Source organism: Choloepus didactylus, chromosome 4, assembly GCF_015220235.1.
Source record: "Choloepus didactylus isolate mChoDid1 chromosome 4, mChoDid1.pri, whole genome shotgun sequence".
Lineage (NCBI taxonomy): Eukaryota > Metazoa > Chordata > Mammalia > Pilosa > Megalonychidae > Choloepus > Choloepus didactylus.
In genome coordinates this window covers 135,795,223-135,817,824 of record NC_051310.1, presented here as the reverse complement: position 1 = coordinate 135,817,824, position 22,602 = coordinate 135,795,223, and the positions used below count along the sequence as shown (strand labels likewise).

The 22,602-nt window shown below is 37.5% G+C and overlaps 1 protein-coding gene and 1 pseudogene across 2 annotated transcripts; one reads left to right on the top strand and one right to left on the bottom strand.

The window, feature by feature from the left end:
- The first annotated feature begins 2,254 nt into the window (after window positions 1-2,254).
- SPATA5L1 (spermatogenesis associated 5 like 1) lies at window positions 2,255-22,028 on the top strand. Of its 2 annotated transcripts, XM_037834083.1 has the most exons (8): window positions 2,256-3,429; window positions 8,598-8,783; window positions 12,949-13,107; window positions 15,757-15,966; window positions 16,470-16,694; window positions 18,101-18,235; window positions 19,045-19,170; window positions 20,903-22,028. In XM_037834083.1, exons 1-8 carry the CDS (start codon window positions 2,335-2,337, stop codon window positions 21,068-21,070), a joined length of 2,304 nt encoding a protein of 767 aa, XP_037690011.1. In that variant the 5' UTR covers window positions 2,256-2,334; the 3' UTR covers window positions 21,071-22,028. The 2 variants fall into 2 exon arrangements, 1 of the variants encoding a protein (XP_037690011.1); XR_005216471.1 differs by lacking the exon at window positions 20,903-22,028 and having other exon boundaries at window positions 2,255-3,429; window positions 18,147-18,235.
- LOC119530915 lies at window positions 3,474-8,065 on the bottom strand (annotated as a pseudogene).
- Window positions 22,029-22,602: the final 574 nt, after the last annotated feature.

Below are 22,602 nucleotides of genomic sequence, written 5' to 3'. Positions count from 1 at the left end.
CAACGTTTGGTGCTTTACCAAATTTGGGGCCACATTAAAAACAAGCAAAAGAACCACATAATCCCAATTAGAATGGTTTTCCACCAGGAGAAGACAATGCCATTAAATGGTATGAAAATTATGGATGTTAAAATGATAGAAATAATAGTGTTTCAAGTGGTCTGACCTAAAGGAACAGAGTGAATTACTGGCTGCCTGGAAAAGTCAGTTATAATTGCAGTTCTGCTGGGAGTGGGTAAGAGCTGAAAGGCCAGCAACAGGATTCCTGGTTGCTTTTGTTTGCAACTTAAGGTGAGGACTGAACCTTTTAAGGAGGGAGTGAAGTGAATATTTCCTAGCCATATGGGTCCTACAGGGTCAGACAATTCTAATTTGACCTTGAATAAAGTCAACCTCTAGTCCAACCCAAAACAACATGGAGTTTCCTCCACTTTATATCCCTAAAATTGCAGCCTCTACCCTCAATTGCTTTAAACTTATGCAGAAAATTCTAAGACTGATTTGACTTTATTTGCATCCCTATGTTTTCTATCAACTGGCTTTGGTAATGCCCCATTTGACTATATTTTATAAGACAATCTTCAATCTCTTCCACATGACCATACTCAAACTATGAGGAGGAAGCTTCTTATGTTTACTCCATGAAACTTTCACCTCCTGGTCATTTCTGCACTATAGATATAACTAAATCTACCAACTATTTCACATGACATATTTAAGATAGTTATCATATTCTTAAGTCTTCTCTTCCTTTTCTAGATCCTCGAATCTTCTTGGAACCTGGAATAAAAGTGACCTCTGCAAGCAGAAGTACAGGCATCATAATAGGATAACTAGTTGGATATTTCATTGACATCTTCAGGAATGAGTAAAAATAATGCCTTTTTATTTGAGAAAATGCAAAACTGTCATTGAAAAGTCTAAAGACCAAAGAGAACGGAAGCCAGTCAGATTAAGATAAAGATTGAAAATAGGAAGTAATGGGGGCTTACCCATTTCAGGACCTCTTCCTGCTGCTGCTATTTGCTGATCCTTTAAAGTTGTTCCAGCACTGGATTTGAAAAGGTACGGATGAGACTGGACAAGTTATTGTGGAATCCGGAAGATATGTTATAGTGTCTGCCCTGAGGTTTGGATAGAATGAGACCAAGAATTGGCATTTATCTTAAGACCGCAGATCTGACAGTACTTTCCATTGAGAGCATTGCTATAGAGTCTGCAATTGATTATTCGTATAGATGGGGGGGGGGGGTATCCCAGTGACTTAAGCACTCTATCTGCAACTTCAATTTTGTCTTCTCATAAACTTCGGTTGCAGTGAAGGTGGGAAAAATAGATGTGAGTAGGATAAAAACAAGGCATATTTTCTTGACTTGGAAAATCTGCAGTTCTTTTTGGTGAGCACAGTTAAAAGGGATAGGAAATGTATTCGAGTTGAAAAAGTAATTCCCTGTGGGGAGGGAAGAAGAAAGATGCAAAGCACGTGGAAAATTAGCAGGCAGTAGTCTTAGCAATGTAGACAGGCGTCGCCTCTAATACTAGACTTAGTACTGCTGTGCCCCAAACAGAAAGTAGGCACTTATTATCTCATGAACAGAAGAGGTTGTGATTACGTATCCTTTGTTGTTGTCAAAGAACATTTAAAGGAAGGAATCTGGAATAGGAATAAAATGTGTTTGAGTGCCACAAAATATCAGACGGCCTAGTTTTCCTTCTTTCCCGTCTCCAAGGGATTTTAAATGCCACACTGTGCTTCTCTTGCAATGCTAATCCTTTTCTATAGGAAAGCCGTGCGTGGACCTCCCAGACAGGTTGGGATCCCGATTATCAAAGGCGTCAAGGCTGTATTCTCAGCTATCCGAAGTCACTTAGGACATTAGCACGAGAGCACCCAATAATACTATGTCCCTGGGGATAGTCAGGGTTTCTTCATAAAATAGCAACGTCTCCAGACTGACATTCCAAAAGTGGCAATTCGTGCCGGGCTGGGGAAAGAAAATGCACTGCCGGTGACGCAAGGTACACACTTAATGACCTAGTCAAGTTAAGCTTACGCTGCCTCCTAGACACCAGCAGCGAAGACCATCTCTTTAAAGTTCTAGAAGGGGTTACTAGGTTTGATCAAAGCGGACACCACAACAACCTAGAGCTGAAGCCAGGAGCGCCGTTAAGCTTTCCGATTGGCCCTTTCTGCCTCCACTCTGTCGTAGCAACTGCGTGTCTGCCGGAGAGCATGCGCATTACCCGCTTCCGGCCAGGGAGCGGGGGGGTGCAAGCTTTTCCCGCCCGGGTGGAGTTCCTATTGCGTTCTCGACTTCAGCTCCTGAGCGTGCAATGGCTCCGGACTCGGGTCCCTTTCCTGAAGGGCCGCTCTTACGGCTGTTAGCTTTAGACCCTAGGGACCGGGGCACCCAGCGCTGCCGCCTGGGCCCGGCCGCCCTCCGTGCCTTGGGCGCGCGCTTAGGCTCGGCGGTGAAGATCTCGCTGCCAGATGGCGGCTCCTGTCTCTGTACAGTTTGGCCGCGACGCGACAGAGCGGACGGCTTTGTGCAGCTGGATCTGCAGTGCGCGAGCCCCGGGGCGACAGTGGGGGCGTCGGGGACCGCGGGAAACTTCAATCTGAACCGCTTCCGCCTGGTGCCTTGCCCGCTCCTGCGGCGCCTCACTGTGTGGCCGGTGTTGCGCGAGCGAATTGGTGCTCCCGGGGCCGCGAGTCATGCCGACGTGCTGGAGGCGGCGCAGGAGCTGCTGCGGAACAGACCTGTCTCCCGGGGCCACGTGGTGACCGCTCCGCCCGGCACACCCGGCCCTGTGGCTGCCCTTCATGTTGTCGGCGGGACACCCAGCCCGGATCCGTCCGGGCTGATCACCCCTCGCACCCGTATCGTCCTCGGTGGGGCACCCTTGTCGGAATCGGAGCAGCGGCCGGAGGTGCCCCTGGGGGGCCTGTCCGAGGCGGCCGACTCGCTGCGAGAGCTCCTCCGCCTGCCGCTCCGCTATCCTCGCACCTTGGCCGCGCTGGGGCTAGCCGTGCCTCGCGGGGTGCTCCTGGCTGGACCTCCTGGAGTGGGCAAGACCCAGTTGGTGCGGGCCGTGGCCCGGGAAGCGGGCGCCGAACTGCTGGCCGTGAGCGCTCCGGAGCTTCAGGGCGCTCGGCCGGGGGAGACCGAAGAGAATGTGAGACGGGTCTTCCAGCGCGCCCAGGAGTTGGCCAGCCGCCGGCCCAGCCTCCTCTTCCTAGATGAAGTGGACGCCCTGTGCCCCCGACGGGGCAGCTCACACGGAGCTCCCGAGAGCCGCGTGGTAGCCCAGGTGTTGACGCTGCTGGACGGCATCAGCGGGGACCGAGAGGTGGTGGTTGTAGGCGCCACCAGCAGGCCGGACGCACTGGACCCAGCCCTGCGGAGACCAGGGAGATTTGACCGAGAGGTGAACGGACCCGGCCGGCTACCCCATTGTCCCAGGAACCTTAGTCACTGGCCCTGGTTGGCTGCCCCGAGGCGTTTGCGACTTAGGTTTGGAAGTCGCTGAAGTGCGCGAGTGTGGCTCTTAGTAATGCAGGGGACATATTTTCTGCCAATATATGATCTGCAAGCCAGGACTCGTTTTTCCCCAAACAATTGTTCTGGAAAGCAGATGGCCACTAGGGATTAGTTTTGTTGTGGAGGTTTTGAAGATGAGTACTATGGTCAGTACTGTTAATTCTTAAGGGAACTGGGTCTGCCACGAGCATGTTAAACTTGTCTGGAGTTGGAATGAGAATTTAAAGCAAAAGAATGGTCTGAAGAAATAGGTATATTGAAATAAAAAGGGGGAGGGCAGTGAAGAAGTAAATGAAATCGTTTGGGTTTATTAATTCCTTGTCAATAAGGAGTTTCTGTCCCACAATAGAGTATCCACAGTTGCCCCCTAGGTTACCAGGAAGTTGAATATTCAAAGCTGTTCTTTTAATAAGCTTTAGTCCTAAATTGATTCGTTTTATTTTTTCCTCTGTTGCACTTTTATTTTAATGTAATATTTGGGACAGTTTTCCAAAAGGGTCAGTATTTCCCAATTTAATCTGAGGTCATAGATTAAATATAGAACATCAACAGAACAGTATTTTGGACTTCAGTTTCTCACCCTTATCAATAGACTCACTGCCTCCGGTCATAAATATTTATTGAGCATTTATAGTGTACTAGGCACAATAGAACATACAGAAAACTGTCCTTGCTCTTGAGGAGTTTACATTCTAAAAGGAAAAAAGTACGCCCCTTTTTAAATGTGGTTTTTTTTGTTGTTGTTGGTTTTTTTTTTTTTTTTTTTTTTTTTTTGGTGTTTTCTGCAAGGTACTGAGAAATAGTCTGTAAGGTGGGCTTTGGGTATAACTTAGCCCCATCATTATTTAGAGAATAGAAGGAATGGAAGGATTTAAAGGCAGATGATGACAGACCATTTAAGATAGGTAAGGCTTACAGGGAGATAAACACAATCTCAACAACTAAGGAGAGATTTGCTACAGTAAATAGGATGAGGGAAATACTTTGTGGGACGCAAACAAAGGAAGTAGTTTAGTATCTTAGACATTGAGTGGAGCCAGAAAATCATGTGGCTTTTTTCCAAGTACACAGCCACCAAGTAGGAATGGTTGGTGATAAAACAGAAAAAGGCTAAAAAAGGAAAGTAATCCTGCGCACCTGACAAATAGAAAGAATAAAGTATCAAAATTGAAGGCAGCCTACAAGAGTAACAAGAAATTCTTAAAAACCAAAAATGGAAGCATAAAACTTAGTCAATGCTACGTACCCATCATCATGAAGGGCCGAGAGTAATGTGGCTTGTGGCCTCCTAAGTTAGAAAATGCTGTATACCCCAAATTTAAATGGAACACATTACTTTTATACAATAGAAATTGATTTTGGGGGTGGGAGTGAAGGAAAAGAGGGAGGGAAAGGAGAATGGGACATGGTTGGAAACAGTAGTTACATAAGTAATATTTTTGCTGTTATGGTAAACTTTGAATTTAAACTCCGTAAAAGCCCATTAGCTGCCAAAAGGGAATAAAGGATAAATTTCCAAAAATGTACAATTTATTTTAGAGGAGTTTCAAAACCAAAAGACTAATTTACATGAAATGCTGCAGAGAAAGGAGTAGAAAAGTCCATTCATAAAACTTTTATTCCACTTACATCAACTTAATACATGTGTTCTTAACAGTTAAGCTTGGATTGTTCATGAAAATTTCATGACATTAAACAAAGCTAGCCATCATCAAGTTATTTCCCTATTAACTATTTTTACAGCATATACGTGTTAGACAAGTATCACAAAAGTCACAAAAGCAAAAAACCTAAAAAAAATTAAATATATGGGCTTTTTGTTTTACTGCTGTGCTTGATATACATGAAGTAATGGTATCAAGCAATTAATTTTTTTTTTTTGGCCTTTTTTATTAGAGAAGTTGGGGAACAGAACAATCATGCATAAAATATAGGATTCCCATACATCACCCAGCACCAACACTTGCATTGATGTGGAAAATTTGTTACAATTGATGATAGCACTTATTTGTAATTCTATTTTTTTTAAAGGCAGTTACATTTGTTACAATTGATGAAAGATTATTAAAGTAGTACTATTAACTATTGTCCACAGTTTATATTGGGGTATTTTTTTCCTTCATATTCCCAACCTATTATTTATTTATTTATTTATGCATGTATTTTGTTACTTATCTACTCATCCACTGGATAAACCTTGTCATACCCAAGGTTTTTATAATTACATAGTTACAGGATAAGAGCTTCATAGTTCAGCATTTTCAGTTATTTCTGGTTATTCTAATAGACTAGAAACTAAAAAGAAATATCTATATAATGAATCAGTAGTCATAATCATTTGTTAAATCCTAACTTCTCCATTTCAAGTCCTCCCTCTTATTTGATCATTCTCTCAATTTTCAGGGATATCTGGGGCCTGACCATTATAACTTCTTCATGCTGAAAAGGGGTGTCAGCATTATGGGGTAGAGGAATGAAACTGGTTGATGTTCTTGGAGAGACTGTTACCTCTGGGTGTCAGGGCTTATCTGGCATAGGAACAATTGGGAGGCTTTACGTTTCTGAAAAAATAAACTTGATAAGTAAAAATTTTATCGAGTCTTAGAGCCTAGGGTATTCTTTAGGGTTTTCAGGAATACTGTTGGTTGGGGCTTGGCATACTGTGGCAAATTGCAGTATCTGTATGAAGCTTGCATAAGAGTAACCTCCAGAATGACCTCTCGACTCTATTTGAAATCTCTTAGCCAACTGAAACCTTGTTTCATTTCTTTTCTCCCTTTTGGTCAGGAAGGCATTGTCAATCCCATGATGCCAAGGCTGGGCTCATCCCTGGGAGTCATGTCTCATGTTGTCAGGGAGACTTATACCCCTGGGAGTCATGTCCCATGTAGGGGGGAGGCTGGTGAGTTTATTTGCTGAGTTTGGCTTAGAGAGAGAGACAACATCTGAGCAACAAAAGAGGTTCTCTGGGGTTGGCTCTTAGGCATAATTATAAATAGGCTTAGCATCACCAGTACAGAAATAAGTCTCATAAGGGCAACCCTCCAGATCGAGGGCTTGGCTTATAAAGTTGGGAAGCAACTCATTTTTACTGCATTGTTACTTGTACATTTGTTCTTAGGTTGCCTACAACATTTAAATACAAATAAAATTAGTATAGCAGAAACGAAAGCAAACAGGTAACTTTACAAATAATGGAAGGTAAACTGCTTCTGCACTTCTCCAGAGTAATTTGGGTCACAGCTTTCTCCAAAGGAACACTTCCTGCAGCTGTAGTCAAGGGTATGCACATTGAGATTGTGTAGTCCATAGATATACATGATTCAACATGTAATATCCATAGGATGTCTATTTCTACCACAGCCTTGAATGTGCTCCAAACCTTATAGTACCTACAATAACTACACTTGTGACTGGAACCAATTTTCCCTTTTTTCCCCCCACTAGGAGAAACCAATATGTAGGCAGTTTTCACACTGGCCCTTGTGAAGCCACAATGTACCAGAAGTACTATGCCTAACATTTATAATTTTTTAAAAAATTCCACATCCCCATATTGGCCACTTCACGATGAAAACAGATTAACTCACTAAATGTTAACTGGCTCTGCTCCCCTAATACTAAATATAAAAACTGCATGGGAAATACAGAAATTCAAAGAGAAGTAACATAAACCTGTCATAAATCGTAAACAAAAAACTATCCCACAATAGTAGCATGGGTGGCAATAGTCTACTGTGTAAATTTTAGAATGAGGCAGACAAAGGTTGGAAAGCCAGTTAATTTTCCCTTCTGCTTCAGCTTTGTCTGCTTTGGTATCTGATGTCCACAATGTAAAGTTGTCTCTCAGTAATGGCATAATTAGCATGCTGTCTTTGTATGACTTGTCATTTAATGTATCAAGTTCAGCAGTGGCTCATCAAAAGCTGTCTTTGCAAGAGAACAGGCTTTCTCTGGGGAGTTCAGAATCTCATAATAGACCACAGAACATTTAAGGGCAGGACCCAATCAGATACGATGCATTGGTTAAGTTTCCTTTTTGCTGATTTCAAATGCTTCTTGGTATGCTTGTTGTAACTGATGCATAATCCCTTTCTTGCCATTGCCAGCAGCAACTGTGGCCAAGTAATGATAGTAGTCTCCTTTCATTTTCAAATAGAAGACTTTGCTCTCTACTTGTGAGGCACTGGGGATCAAGAACTTTTCGAAAAGAGACAGTACATCGTAGATATCTGTTAGCTCTGTCTCAATTTTCTCTCTGTATTCTCCAGCCATCTGCTGTTTGTTCTTAGCACCTTCCATCTTTTGCTCAATACTTGAGATGACCCTCCAAGATGAGCTGTGAGCACCTATAGCATTTTTATAAGCAACTGAGACAAGATTTCTCTCCTCATTGGATAATTCAGCTCCTTGCTCATTACAGACTTCATGCAGACTGCCATGTCATCATATTACTCAGCCTGCTCTGCTAGTTTGGCCTTCTGCACCAACTCATTTTTATCCATGACTGGATGTTCTGTATGTGGAGTAAGTGGCAGTGGATGAATGAGGCTCAGCAGTCTCTGGGCCCTAAACTGATTCTTGAAGTCTGATAAATAGTTAGAAATTTGTTGATTAGTTGAAGTGATGTTTGAACTTTGTGGTGGGATTCTAAACAGACTGATTACAATTACTCACTTTTAGTGTCACCTCATAAGGACTTCAGTGCATTTCCTTACACTGTTTGGTACTTGTCTTCTGAATAAGCTGCAAATCGTCAGGGACCTAGACTATCTGATTTACTGTTCTGTTATTGTCTCCTGGAACATGGTAGGATGTTATAAAGAACGTATACTAGTTGTATGATATATACATTTTTAGTCAGTATTAGTTCTCTGGAAAATTAAGATGTAGATTCCTAATTTTTTTACATATTCAGAATCTAAAGTATCCTTAAGAGTACATAGTACTAGTTCCAAAATATTTATTAAATTATTGCATGCATTTGTGAGGACCAAAAAAAAATCTAATATTTTAATCAGGATAAATTTTAATTTTTTTTTGTTTTGCATATAGGTTATTATTGGCACTCCTACGCTTAAGCAAAGAAAGGCAATTCTGCAAGTGATTACCTCAAAGATGCCCATCTGCAGTCGTGTCAATTTGGGCCTCCTTGCAGAAATGACAGTTGGCTACGTTGGTGCAGACCTGACAGCACTCTGTAGAGAGGCTGCCATGCATGCCATGCTTCATTGCAATAAGGTAAGAAGTATTGATTTATGATCTTCTACCTACCTTGATCTTTTTATTAATGTAACAAATTAATTTGGGAATTAGGAAAAAGGGTAAGTACATTTTCTTGGAACTTTTGATAGCTTCCATGGTCATTTCTTAAATATATTTTTATATGTCATTGCCGTATAAATAATACATGATTGAAGATGGGGAGAAAACACTGAGTGTTCCAGGTCTATCCAGTGAATTTTTTCCCCCACTTCCATTGTAACTCCCTCATGCTGAAGCCAGTAGTTTCCATAGCAGCCAGGAAAAATTCAGTGGCCCCAGCAGAGTCAACCTTTTTTTTTTTTTTCAATTTTGAAAGTTTTTAAATTTTGAAACAATTTCAGACTTAGAGAAAAGATACAAAAATAGTACAAAGAATTTCTCTATCCTTTCACCTAAATTCTCCAAATATTAACATTTTACCATATTTACATTATTGTCTCTTTATGTGTATGCTTATGTTATTCTTTCTGGAACGCTGAGAATATGCTACAGTCATGATGCCTCTTTACCCCTGAAAACTTAAGTGTATATCTCCTAAAAACAGGACTTTCCTTATACAACTGTAGTACGGTTGTCAAAATGAGGAAATTAACACTCATACAGTATTTCTACCTATTCTCTATAGACCTTATCCAAATTTCACTGTTTGTCTCACTTATTTCCTTCATATCAAAATTTAGAAAGAAAGAAAGAAAATGAAAGAGAGGAGAGGGAGTGTGTGTGTGTGTGTGGAGAGAGAGAGAGAAAGAAAGATCGTTTGGATAAGTTAGTATCTGTAAGGTTTCTCTTTTGTTAAGATACTATTTTTCCCTTTGTTATTAATAAAGTGTGTGGAGAGAAAAGTGTTTCTAACTCAGAAGATCAGGTACTTGGAATTTTATTTAAATTTGTCTTTAACATTCAAGACTTTAATTCATTACTACTTATTGGCTTAAAGATAATAGTTTTAAACTCTATTGTTTGGACAGTTGGGTCATTTTGTAGTAAGTAATTCTAAATCCTTAAATCCCTTCAGGAAAAGAAAATTCTGGGACAAAGTTTTTAATCTCATGTTTAACATTAAAATTGCCTTTTGATCTTGTACTTTTTAAAAACCAGTCTTAAATTTGTTTAAATTACAAAAGGTTGATCATCATCCTAAATTTTGAAAAATCTTTTTATCTAGACCATTCATCCCCTTCCTCAATTCCTTTTCCTTTATTTCTGCTCTTACACAAAAGGTGAGGAGTTACATGAACTGTTAAGTCCTCACCTTCTAGATTTAGAACCAAAACTGCATGAAGTTTTAATGACAAATCCCATCTGTAAACTTGTGAGACTATATGTCTTTTGGGAGTGAGTGGTGGGGTGGAAGTTACCAGGGGATGAGAAAGGAGATTTACATTTAGCATTCCCTCTGCTCTGAAGTTCCAGGTTTGACCATAAATCACCTCTGGCTTAGAGAAGAGGAGAACAGTCAGCTGCTGCTGTCCCAGCGGTGGCCTGCCCAGGGGTAGTTACCATAGGTGATGGCTGAGCTCAGACAACCCAGGGGAAGTGGAAGAAAGGCAAAAAGGAAGAAAGTACAGAGGCATCGGGGAAGGTATTGGCTCCATCTTTTTCTTTTCCCTATCAAGTTGCTAAGGGGCTATTGTTGCCTCTGTCTGTGCCAGGGCAGACAAGGGATACAGTAAAGTTTGCTAAACTTTCTGTGAAGTGTTCCTATTAAAGGAGTAGAAATAGGGTTTAACCCACACACATATACACACAGAGAGGAAAGAATTTTATCTGCCTGAAAGGTTTGTTATGAGAATTAAATGAAATAATGTGCAAGCAAGTGAGCATAAACTGTAAAAGGGATTTATAAAGGCTAGTTGGTGTTACCTAAAAATTAATTGGTATTCAAGTACCTAAGATCTAATACTTCCAGCCAGTAAAAAAAGCAATTTTTAAAAACTATGTAATGGTGTTCTTATTAAAAATGAGAATTTGTGGAAAAATAGATGTTCAGAATTTGATGTGAGGGTGTATAGTTCAGTATATTTAATTTAGTTGTTGTAAATAGAAATATAAGGAGTTTTTAAATCCTTAACAAAAAGTTTGCTTCACTAGAATGATCAAGGGAATTGCAAAAACGATTCTCCAAAACATAATCTTAGAGCGAGGAAGGCCTTTCTAAGCATAACTTAAAACCCAAATCTGAAAAAGACGTGATTTACTAATTTGACCATTTGGGGATGGCAAAACAATATTATAAGCAAAGTAAAACATGAGACAGCTTGGGAAAATACTTTTAACCCATGACAAAAGGCCAATTTCCTTGATATAGAAAGAACTCTTACAAATCAATAATGAAAAGACAAACAACCCAGTAGAAAGTAGGTAATAAGAAATGAACAAGTAGTTGACAACAAAGGAATACAAATGTCCAATAAGCATGAAAAATCCTTAAACTTAGTTTTATAAAAAATTACTCATTTTTGGTTGTTTTCTTTTTTGAATTAATTTTGAAATAATTTAAATCTTAGAGAAAAATTACAAGATGGCACAGAGAACTCCCATTAATTTATCCAAATTCACCAATTTTTTAACATTTTGCCAAATTAGCTTCATCATTCTCTCTCCCTCTTTCTTGCTCTCTCTCTATATATGTATATGCACATATTTTAAATTTTTTCTACATCATTTGAGAACGGGTTGTGTATACATTATGACCCTTTATCCCTTATATTTTAACGTCTGTTTCTTAGGAATTAAGATATTCTCATACATGACCATAGTATGTTCATGTGTAGTCATTATATTCAGGAAATTTAACATTGATAAAATAATCTTTTTTTTTAGCATTCTTTTTCCTCCAGTACAGGATCTAGTCCAGGATAATGTATTGCATTTCTTTTTCTTGTCTTTTTAGTTTCTTTTTATCTTGATCACTTCCTTAGCTTTTTTTTTTTTTTCTAATCTGAGACATTTGACATTAATGTTTTTTAAGGATGAAGGTCAAGTATTTAATAGACTGTCTCTAAATTTGCATTTGTCCAGTGTTCCTTCATGGTTAGATTCAGGCTATGCATCCCTGATGGAAATACTGCATAAGTGATATTGTGTCCTTCTGAAGGTGTCACATCAGGAGGCACATGATGTCCATCTGCCCCCCGTTGGTTAATTTTGATCAACTAGTGAGGCATGATGTTTGCCAGTTTTTCCACAGTATGGCTATGATATTTTCCCTTTGCAGCTAATAAGCAATCTGTGGATAGTCACTTTGAAACCATGTAAATATCTTGCTTTTCATCAGACTTTCCTTCCCCATATAATAGGATACATTGATGATTCTTGTCCAGAGCAGGCTTTACTATGATGCTTGCAAAAAGGTGATTTTCTAACTTTACCACTCCTCTATTTCAGCCTCATTCTTAATTCAAGAAATTTACTTAAAGCAATCGTGAGTGCCATTTTCTTTTGTAGATTGGCAGAATTTAGAACTTTGGTAATATTCAGTGTTGGAGAGGTATAGGGAGCCCAGCAGCTTCATATTGTTATTTCAGGAGAATAAACTAGTACAGCTTCCTTTGAGGACAGTTTGGTAATAGCTGTCAAAATTGTAGGTGTGCATATTCTGAAGCCCAGTAATTCTACTTTTGGGAATGTGCACAAGACTATCAGTTGCAGCACTGTTTTTAATAACAAAAGACTGGGAACAACCTAATGTTCACCAGAAGGATGCAGTTACGTTATGGTACACTCATACAATAGCATATTATTCAGTCCTCAAAAAGAGTAAGGTAGCTCTATATGAATGGACATGAGAATATTTCCAAGATAAATGAAAAAAGAAAAGTGCAGTTTGGTATGTATAGCATGGTCCTGTTTGTATATATTTGTGTATCTGTTCTAAACGATATACATGTGTTTAGTGTCATGAAACATTCTGAAAAAACACAGGGAACTGTTAATATCCTCTGAGAATGAGTACGGGGAGGGGAGGAAGAAAGACTTTTAAATTTTTGCACCATGTATGTGAATTTCTTTTGTAGTGCTAACAAAACAGATTTACAATTTTGAAAGAGAATTAAAAAAAAAAATAATTTTGCTTGTATACCACCCAAAAGTCCCATTTAATTTTTGGTTTAGCTTTTCTTTTTTGTGTACATTTCTTCAGAACCAGGACAATCCTCTGATTGATGAAACAGACTTCCTTGAAGCTTTTAAAAAGATTCAACCCTCATCATTTCGAAGTGTAATTGGACTGACCGACATCAAGCCTGTATGTTGGGAGCAGATTGGTGGCCTTGAAGATGTAAAACTGAAGTTAAAACAGGTAAGAGAGAGAATCTGTTTAAGCCAGCAGAATACTGTACCTTAAAGTGTATGGCAGTTATGATGAGAACAGACTCCACTGAAACTGTTCTTACTGCGATCACTAATGAGACCTTAACATCTAAATCAAATGGTCACTTTTCAGTCAGTCTTTATTTAACTGGAATTCTTTAGGCATCAAATACTATTTTTCATACATTCCCACCCTACCCTTTTTTTTTTTTATTTTGTTTTTTTTTTTGCTTTAAAGAGTTTATAATCTAGAACAGCAGACATCAAACTTCGTAAAGGGCCAGATAAGAAATATTATTTTGGGCTTTGCAGACTATTTGGTCTCTGTTGCAACTATTCAACTCTGCCATTGTACCACAAAAGCAGAGTAGGTAACACGTAAATGAGGAACTGTTCCAGGAAAACTTTATTTTTGAATTTGAATTTCATGTAATTTTCATATGTCATGAAATACTATTCTTTTGAATTTTTTTAACCATTAAAAAATGTGAAAACCATTCTCAGCCCAAGGTGCATACAGATATAGGTGGTAGACCAGATTTGGCCTATGGGTCTTAATTTCTCCAATCCCAGATCTAGAATAAAATATTAATGGACATAGTACAGGGACTGCTAAAAGCACAAAATTGTAATGAACAGTCAGTATGCCTGCATGGCTACTTGATATCAGTTCTCACAGTGGATATTCAGGGATGCCACTCTCCAGATCTTTTTATCTGTATTGCAGTTTAGAACTTGATTTTTGCCAGGTTACCTAGGGGTAATCCTGCCCTAAAGAAGATTTCTCTAACCACACACACACAAAGGACTAATTTGTAATATATTCATCTTAACCAGGAGCTATATCTATAATGAATACTAGAGGCTTGTGTCCATGGAAAAGAACATAAATGTGCCCTAATTTCTTCATATGCATGCCTCATTTACTTTTCACAAAACACGGAGAAATTGGCTACACCTGTCTTTTGGAAACACTCTCTTTCCTTTGCTTTGAGATGTTAAGCTTTCCTGCCTTTCCAAGCACTTCTCTCCCCTCCCTTGAATGTTAGTGCTTCTCACTCTGTGCGGTCTGTGAGTTCATGATCTCCATGTGTACTATCTCTTGTAAACTGTTGACTCAAAAATCTAAGTATTTGTCAGATTTATTTCTTCAGATCATCAGAAGTACTTAGCTGCTTACCTACTGGATAACTTTCAGTGATCTCACACAAGTTTGTCTAAAGTTCAGCTAATCAACTCCATCGCCTTACCTGGATTTCTTCAGTGACTATAGCCAGCCACCCATTCTCTCATCTTCTAAATACATGGGATGCTTTCTGAATTTAAAACTGAGTCCCTATGTGAAATATAACTCCATTTTACATTTTAAATCCCTCCCCTCCACACCATCTCCACTGCCTGTGACACATCCAGCTTTATTATTTATGTATTCTGAATCATTCCAAGAAACTTCTTACTGATATCCCTGCCTCTAGTTTTATTTCCTTCCAGTCTCTTCTCCATATTGCTTCCTTAGTGTTGATTAAAACTCTCAGGGCCCATCACAGCGATCTGATTCCTACTTCTTCAGTTTCATGACATCCCCCATTCTTCTCCTCTGTTCCTGCTTATGGTTTAGGGAATGAATTAGTTTCATGCTTCTCTATTATGTAGGTATTGTTCTTTCTCCTTGGAATGCCCTTTTCTGGCATGGTATTAATTTACAAGCCTATTGCTTCTACTGGAGTATGACTGCCTTAGGTATAGGGATCTTGTCTTATCCCTTTTGTGTGAGAGGCAATATATCAGAAGTTAAGAGCTTGTACTCTTGTGTTACTCTGCCTGTGGTGTGTCTTGGTCCTGTTACCTCACTAGCAATAAGACCTGGGCAAGTTATTTAATTTTTCTGAGCCTCAGTTTCTGCATCAGTAAAATTACAATGGTAATAAAGCCATCTACCTCAGAAATGATGAGGACCCATTTATTGAGTGCTACTGTGTGAAGGTGTCATTCTAGGTGCTGGGGACTTAGAGGTGAGTTTTGCTTACATTCTTTCAGAAGCAGAATTCAAACCCAAATCAGAAACTTAATTTCAGAGTGTGAATTAATAAATGCTATGAAAGTAAAAAATGGTCAGTAGCAGAGGGGGTGACTAAGAAGAGAGGGTTCTGCTTAAATTAGGTTGGCAAGAGAAGACACCTCCAGGGAAATGATGTTTGAGCTGAGACCTGATTGATGAGGAAATAGCTAAACAAAGATCTTGGTGCGGGGGAATGTTCCAGGCAGAGAGAATAGCAATTGTAAAAGCCCTAAGATGGGAAACAAGCTGGGGTGTTTGGAAAATAGAAAGTCCTGTGTACATGGGCATGGTGGAAAGAGGTCAGATTATGTCAGGTTATGTCAGCCATGGTAAGGGGGGGTTTGGATTTTGATTTTATCCTAATTTTGATGGGAAGTCATTGAAGGATTTTAAGGAGGAAGTGATGTGATCTGACTTAGGTTATAAGATTGCTGGCTGCTGTGTGGTGAAAGGGCTGTTTCCTGCTTGTAACAGATAGTGGAGAATTTTTCAATAAATGAATGAATTTGCTGGTGACATTTGAAACACATGACATTTTATTATTGTACTAAAACAACTGTTCTTTCTGTGTTCTTGCAGAGCATTGAGTGGCCTCTGAAATTCCCTCAGGAATTTGCTAGGATGGGCCTGACACAACCAAAGGGGGTTCTCCTGTATGGCCCCCCCGGATGTGCGAAAACCACTCTGGTGAGGGCTCTGGCCACAAGCTGTCATTGCTCTTTTGTTTCAGTGAGTGGAGCTGATCTCTTTTCACCATTTGTTGGAGATTCAGAAAAAGTCTTGTCTCAGGTTTGTTTGTTTATTTGTTTGCTTTCCTCCCTGTGGATAAGTTTACTTTAGAATTTTCATTTCATACCTTGTAGACAAACTTTCAATTTTTCTAAGCAGTACTTGGTATTTTTTTACCAATTACAAAAGTTATGCATATTTGTTTATAGAAAATTGAGAAAATATAGGAAAGTGAAAATAAATCCTTCATAATCCCTCTACCACATTTTGGTGAATTTCCTTTTTCTTTTCCATTTTAAACAAAATTGAGGGCAGATTTTATATACCGCTTGATCCCACATGATTTAATATTATCATTTTTGTAATTGCATAACATTATTCTTTGAAAATATGATTTTATCCCCTACTACCCTGTTTTATTTATTCATATCCTAATTGTTAAACTGTTAGAATCTTTCCATTCTTTCTGAATTTTTAAATTATAAATAGTAATGCAGAGAGCATACATTTACATGAATAATGTACAAAGTATAGCTTTTTAATGTTTGTTTTCCTAATAAAAGGTGTTTCGACAAGCAAGAGCAAACACCCCAGCAATTGTATTTTTAGATGAAATTGATTCAATCTTGGGATCTCGATCAGCTAGCAAAAGAGGATGTGATGTTCAAGAGCGAGTTCTTTCTGTTCTTCTGAATGAACTGGATGGTGTTGGACTTAAGACAGTAGAGAGAAGAGGCAGTAAATTAGAGCAACAGGGTAAATGCAAGGAGCTGAAAAAAAATGAAGAGGTATTTATTTTCAGCAATTTTTTAGCCATAATAAATGAAAAATCCAGGCCAACATTAAATAGAATGTATATATACTGTATCTTTTCCTATGATAGATTCATTTTATAGAAGGAATTATATAATTTCAACTTTACTCTGTCAGGGATTTTATAGAGCTGGTAAAAATTGTGATTCTGTTAGGAAAGGTAAGGTAAATTTTATAATAAATTATCATAATCATGTATGAATATGAATTTTATTTTTCCTAAGATTGAGAAACATAATTTTATTTATCACTAATGCTGAAGGGAGTTTATTCTTATTTTTCAATTCTTATTCTTATTTTTCAATCGGGATTCACCCTCTAAAAAAATTTTATATAAAACGAAACATTATTATTTCCTATATTTTTGGGAATTAAAAACTTCCAGTTTTTTGGAGGAATGATATTCCTTGATTATAATGAAGTTACGATGACCTTTGAAAGTGCCCTTCCCCTCTGAATCTCTTCTCCAAATAGAATTTTTAGTATCCTTTAATTATTCCTGGCAGATAATTTTTCTTTTCTTTTCTTCTTTTCTTTTTCTTATTCATTTCCTATTCTAAAAATTTTTCCACAGAAGGAAAATCCTAAAGATCCTTAGGAACACAGCATGCTAGAATTAGAAGGGACCCATGAGGTTATCTAATCAAATCTTCCTCCTACTATAGCCTCTGATAGCCTAGGGTAAAGTGCTTGGAGGTATAGGAGACTCAGTACTTTGAGAGATCACGTCACTGGAGAACTGTTCTGATTATTTTGCTCAATAAATACTCTTAAATGTTTAGCATTCTTTAGTGCTTTAGTGTATAAGGCCTTGTCCTTGCACTTTTTGACATTTCTTCTCTTCAGCCAGAATTTGCATAACTGTAACTTATGTTAATTGTTGTATTTCTGCCCTCTGGAAAGAAAACTAATGAAAAAGTAAAGAAAATCTTCCTCTTCAGGGATATCATATCCCTAAACTTTTCATAGTTATACGTTTCCACACATTAGTCATATGCTTCTGCTGGAGATCTTTTCAGATAGAACATTTAAGCTGTAATTATTAATTGGGATCTTGAGTGTATTCAGGGCAATAAAGAGTTTTTCCCTGCTTGCTGTGATGTAAGGTGTTTTGGCAGTACTCCAATGGCCTGGAGAAATTTCCCTCTGGGTTAGCCAGTCCCTTTGTCATGTGCACAAAGTAGCTCTTTAAATAATAAATTGTTTCTGGGATAACTTGGTATCAGGAAGGTGGTCTGGATAAAGGGGTATAAGCATTCTAAACTCTTTTTAAAAAAAAAATCTTTTTTTTTAAAAATGGACTTTTTGGTTTATAATTTTTTAAAGAACATGTAATAATTAACAATTTAGTGATATTACTTTGTGTTGTGTTTTCCCTCAGTTAGAATTTCAAGATGTTTTTAATCGAAATGTCGTGATTGTTGCAGCAACAAATAGACCTGATGTGTTAGACGATGCCTTGTTACGACCTGGAAGATTAGATAAGATGATTTATATTCCACCTCCAGATGAAAAGGTAATCATTGCACACATATTTATTCTGTGCAAGCATTTGTAACAACACATCAGTGCCTGAGCTCCTTGGAGCTCAGCAGAATCAGATCCCAAACTGAATATAGGTATACATGGTGTCTTCTCACACCAGGTTCTGCATTCTTTTCTGCCCTAAAGTATTAAGTGGTTAAAAGGGTTTTGGAGATTATCTGGGTCTGATTATCCCAGATGTTGTTTATCCTTAATTTACAGTGGAAAAACCTGAGACTAGAGAGATTATATGATGTGTCCAGTCAAATAATCCATAAATCTTTTGTCCCTTAATATCCAGAGCCACCAACAGGGAGCATTAAAAAACACAGAAAAGGAACTTTTTCCTTTTTTAGGCTTTTATTAAGTTTTGAAGGGATGAAAAAAATAAATGTCTATTGTATCTTTAAATTGTGTCTGATATTAATGTGTTTGCTTCTTAAACCATGTCTTATGGCACTATTTATACTCAAAAGAGAGATTCATCATATTTCTTAAAGAGATATATCTATGTTTGGCAATTTTAAAACTTAATTATAAAAGTATTAAAAGTTTATCATGATTTCATTAATTAATTTTACCACTGTCATATGGATCATTATTATGGATCATTTTTCTTCTTCAGAAGCAAGAATCAAATTGTTTGATTCTTGTGTGTGTGTATATATATATATATATATATATATATATATATATATATATATATTTATGATAGAAAACTCTAACTTGAAATGTTTTAATATAGTATGTCAAACATGAATATTATAAATTGTAAATATAATATTTTTTATTTTGTTCCAGGGAAGGCTTTCTATTTTGAAAGTCTGTACAAAAAACATACCAGTGGGGCCTGATGTTTCTTTAGAAAAGCTAGCAGCAGAAACCTGTTTTTTCTCTGGAGCTGATCTTAGAAACTTCTGCAAAGAAGTGAGTTAATTAGTGAAGAAACCTATGGTTCAAAACCTTTCTTCTTTTATTCTTTTATTCGACTCTTCATTCACTCAGCAGTATTTATTGAATACTTCTATGTGGCAGGCACCATATGAGGTGAAACAGACAGTTGTAAGCCCTTACAGAGCTTACAGATTGGTGGGAGATACAGAGAAGCAAATGTATAGTACTGAATTGGCAATTGAAAATATGTAATGAGTTGGGAGGTTTAGGGTGCTGTGGGAGTACCTGAGAAGGACACCAGCCTACACTTGGGGTGTCAGAGAAGACTTTCTAAGAAAGGGGAAGTGTAAACTGAAATCTGAAGGATGACTAGGCAGTTAGCCAGGTAGAGAGGGAAAAGGAGAGTGTTTGAGGCAGAGGGAATAAAATGTGTAAAGGATCGAGGGGAGAGATGACATTACTGAATCATAAGTGGAGAACAGCAAGAACAAGAGGTCTCCTGTAAGCCACTTTAAGGTGTTTAGGCTTTATTTGGCAAAAGGAGCCACTGTAGGTTTTGTTTTTCCATCAACTTTTATTAAATATAACATATAAAAAATGCACTGATCGTAAGGACACAGTTCATTGAATTAAAATGAAGTGAACACACTTGTACAACTACTACTTGAGTTAAGAAACCAAACATTGTCAACTACCCATAAGCTTTCCTTGGGCCTTTTCCCAATCTCTATCCCTGTCTTCTCCCAAAAGGGAACCATTCTCCTGACTTCTAACACGAGAGATTAGTTTTGCCTGCTTCCAAATAAATTGATATAAATTGAACCATACAGAATATATTTTTGCATCTACTTTTCTTTAACTGAAGATTATGTGTGTGAAATTCATCCATAATTTTATGTGTAGCAGTAGTTTGTTCATTTTCATTGCTGTAAAATATTGCAGTATAAGAATATACTAAATTTTTTTGTCCATGTTATTTTGGACATTTGAGTTTACACTTTTTTGGTGTTATGAATTGTGCTTCTGTGAACATTTTCATGCATGACTATTGGTACACATGTGTATGTCTGTCTGTTTAGATATGCATATACCTTTGAGAGAAATTTCTGGGTTATACAGTATCTGTTAGTTCCACTTTAGTAGATAGTGCTGAACAGTTTTCAGAGTACCAATTTATACTCCCACCAGCAAGTAGTGTCAAGAGTTTCAGGGGCTTACCAATCATTACCAGCACTTGGTATTATCAGGCTTTTAAATTTTAGCCATTCTGCTGGGTATGATATGATCTTATTGATTTGTAGGAGTTGCTCATATATTCTGCGTGAATGCTTTACTATTATACGTACTGCAGATATCTTCTCCCTGTCCGTCTTGCCTTTTCCTTTCTTAATGATGTCTTGATTTTAATGTAGTCAAATATCGATCTTTTCCTGTGATATCAGTGCTGTTTCTTGTTTATGAAATCTTTCCTACTCTGAGGTCAGGAAGATAATATGATTTTTGAAAATATATATGAGCTCGTAATGTATATATTGTTCATCAACTTGCTTCCCCCCCATTTAAATCTACAGTTTAATGTAGAAGAAATGGTCTAAGTGGCTTTTTAATCACCTTCTTTAACTTTTTAGCTTAAGTGTTTTTATTGTCATGAATATTGTGAGTCAGTGAAGTGACATTGAAGTTGTATGTTCAGTTTTAAAAGTTCTGCCATATATTGTAAAAAAAAAAAGCAAACTAATTGTTTCCTATTGCTTGTCTCTTATAGGCTGCCTTGCTGGCTCTGCAAGAAAATGGACTAGAAGCAACCACAGTGAAACAAGAGCACTTTCTAAAATCACTTAAGACTGTAAAACCATCCTTAAGTTACAAGGACTTCACTTTATATGAAAACTTATTTCAGAAACAAGAATTTTCTAACTTAGAGGATATTTAAAAATTACTTTATATCCCTGTTCAAGGATTAATTGAACTTGCCATATAATTTGCAGCTCCACAATTTAAGAGTATTTTTTGTGTTTGTTATTTCATGTAAATAAAAAGCTTGTGCTTGATAAGCTAATCTTACCTCTAAAAGGTATACTAAAATGTAATTTGGGAAGGAAATATGTGTGTGTGTGTTGATTTTTCTTTTGTGGTAGTTTGTTTTTGGTTGATTTGGTTGAAATTTTTAAACTTTATTTTGAAATAATTTAAAACTTATGGAAAAGTTGCAAGAATAGTACAAAGAACTCTTGTATATTCATAACCCCAGTTCACCAGTTTCTAACATTGTACCACATTTGCTTTACCTGTATCAATATGTCTGTATCTCTGTCAATGTGTATTTCTTACAAATGAGGGTATGTTCTTACATGACCACAGTGCAGTTACCATATTCAGGAATTTTAACATTGATATAATATTTTAATCTATCATCCATGTCCCAATTTTATCAAATGTCCCAATAATGTCCTATATAGTAATTTTTTCTTCCCATTACAGGATCCAGTCTATGATCACTCATTACATGTCCCTTTAGCCTCCTTTTAATCTGAAACAGTTCATTAGCCTTTCTTTCATGACCTTGACATTTTTGAAGAGCATCGATTTGTGTTTGTCTGATGTTCCATCATGATAGATTCGGGTTCTGTCTCAGCAGTGGAACACTACATGAGGGGTGCTGCATTCTTAGTGCATCACATCTGGAGGCACAGCGTGTCCTTGTTGGTGATGTTAATATTGATCACTTGTTTACAATATTGTCCAGTTCCTCCATCATATAGCTAGAATTTTTCCTTTTGTAATTTTAAGTAATTTTTAAGGAGAAAGATTATGTGTATATTTTTGTTTTCCTGTATTATAAAAGTAATTTGGAATACCAGAAAATACAGGGAAGCACAAAGAAGAAAACATTTGGGGATTGAACCTTCCAGTATTTTATGTATATAAATAAAAAGGAATGAAACTGTACAACTCATATTTGTTTTTCTAATTTAATGATATCTGGTGTAATTACTAGGCCATTCCTTCACTCCCAACATACTATACTAGGTGTTCGAACATACAATGAATGAGACAGACATTTCACTGACAGGTTACCTGGCAACACAGACATTGGACAAATTATGCAGTGAACTAATTACAACAGTAAGAAGTGCTTTAAAAGAAGTATAGGATGCTGTGAGAGTACAGTACACAAAATATATGAAGTCAAATGTTAACTAGTTAGAGTTTCCTGTTTCTGATTGGAGTCAGGACTTGATTTGGTAAAACCTCATTATTTGGGAATCATACGAGAAAGGCCTCTGATTTAGAAGTATGAAGTATGACTCAAAGTTATTCTAAGAGGGAGTTTTTGCTTGGTTGGTATAGAGGGTAAATAAAAAGTTTTTAAGAAATTATTATAAGAAACTTGATCCCTTGCTTTTGAATAGTAGAGAAGATACCTAGAAAACTTACTAGAATTCTGACTTTTCATTCATGTTC

What these genes read in the sequence shown, in the direction of transcription:
- SPATA5L1 (XM_037834083.1), top strand. Translation starts at nt 2,335, where the DNA reads ATGGCTCCGGACTCGGGTCCCTTTCCTGAAGGGCCGCTCTTACGGCTG. An exon ending in CCATGCTTCATTGCAATAAG is followed by an intron (nt 8,784 to 12,948) that starts GTAAGAAGTATT and finishes ACATTTCTTCAG; the next exon opens with AACCAGGACAATCCTCTGAT. An exon ending in TTCCACCTCCAGATGAAAAG is followed by an intron (nt 18,236 to 19,044) that starts GTAATCATTGCA and finishes ATTTTGTTCCAG; the next exon opens with GGAAGGCTTTCTATTTTGAA.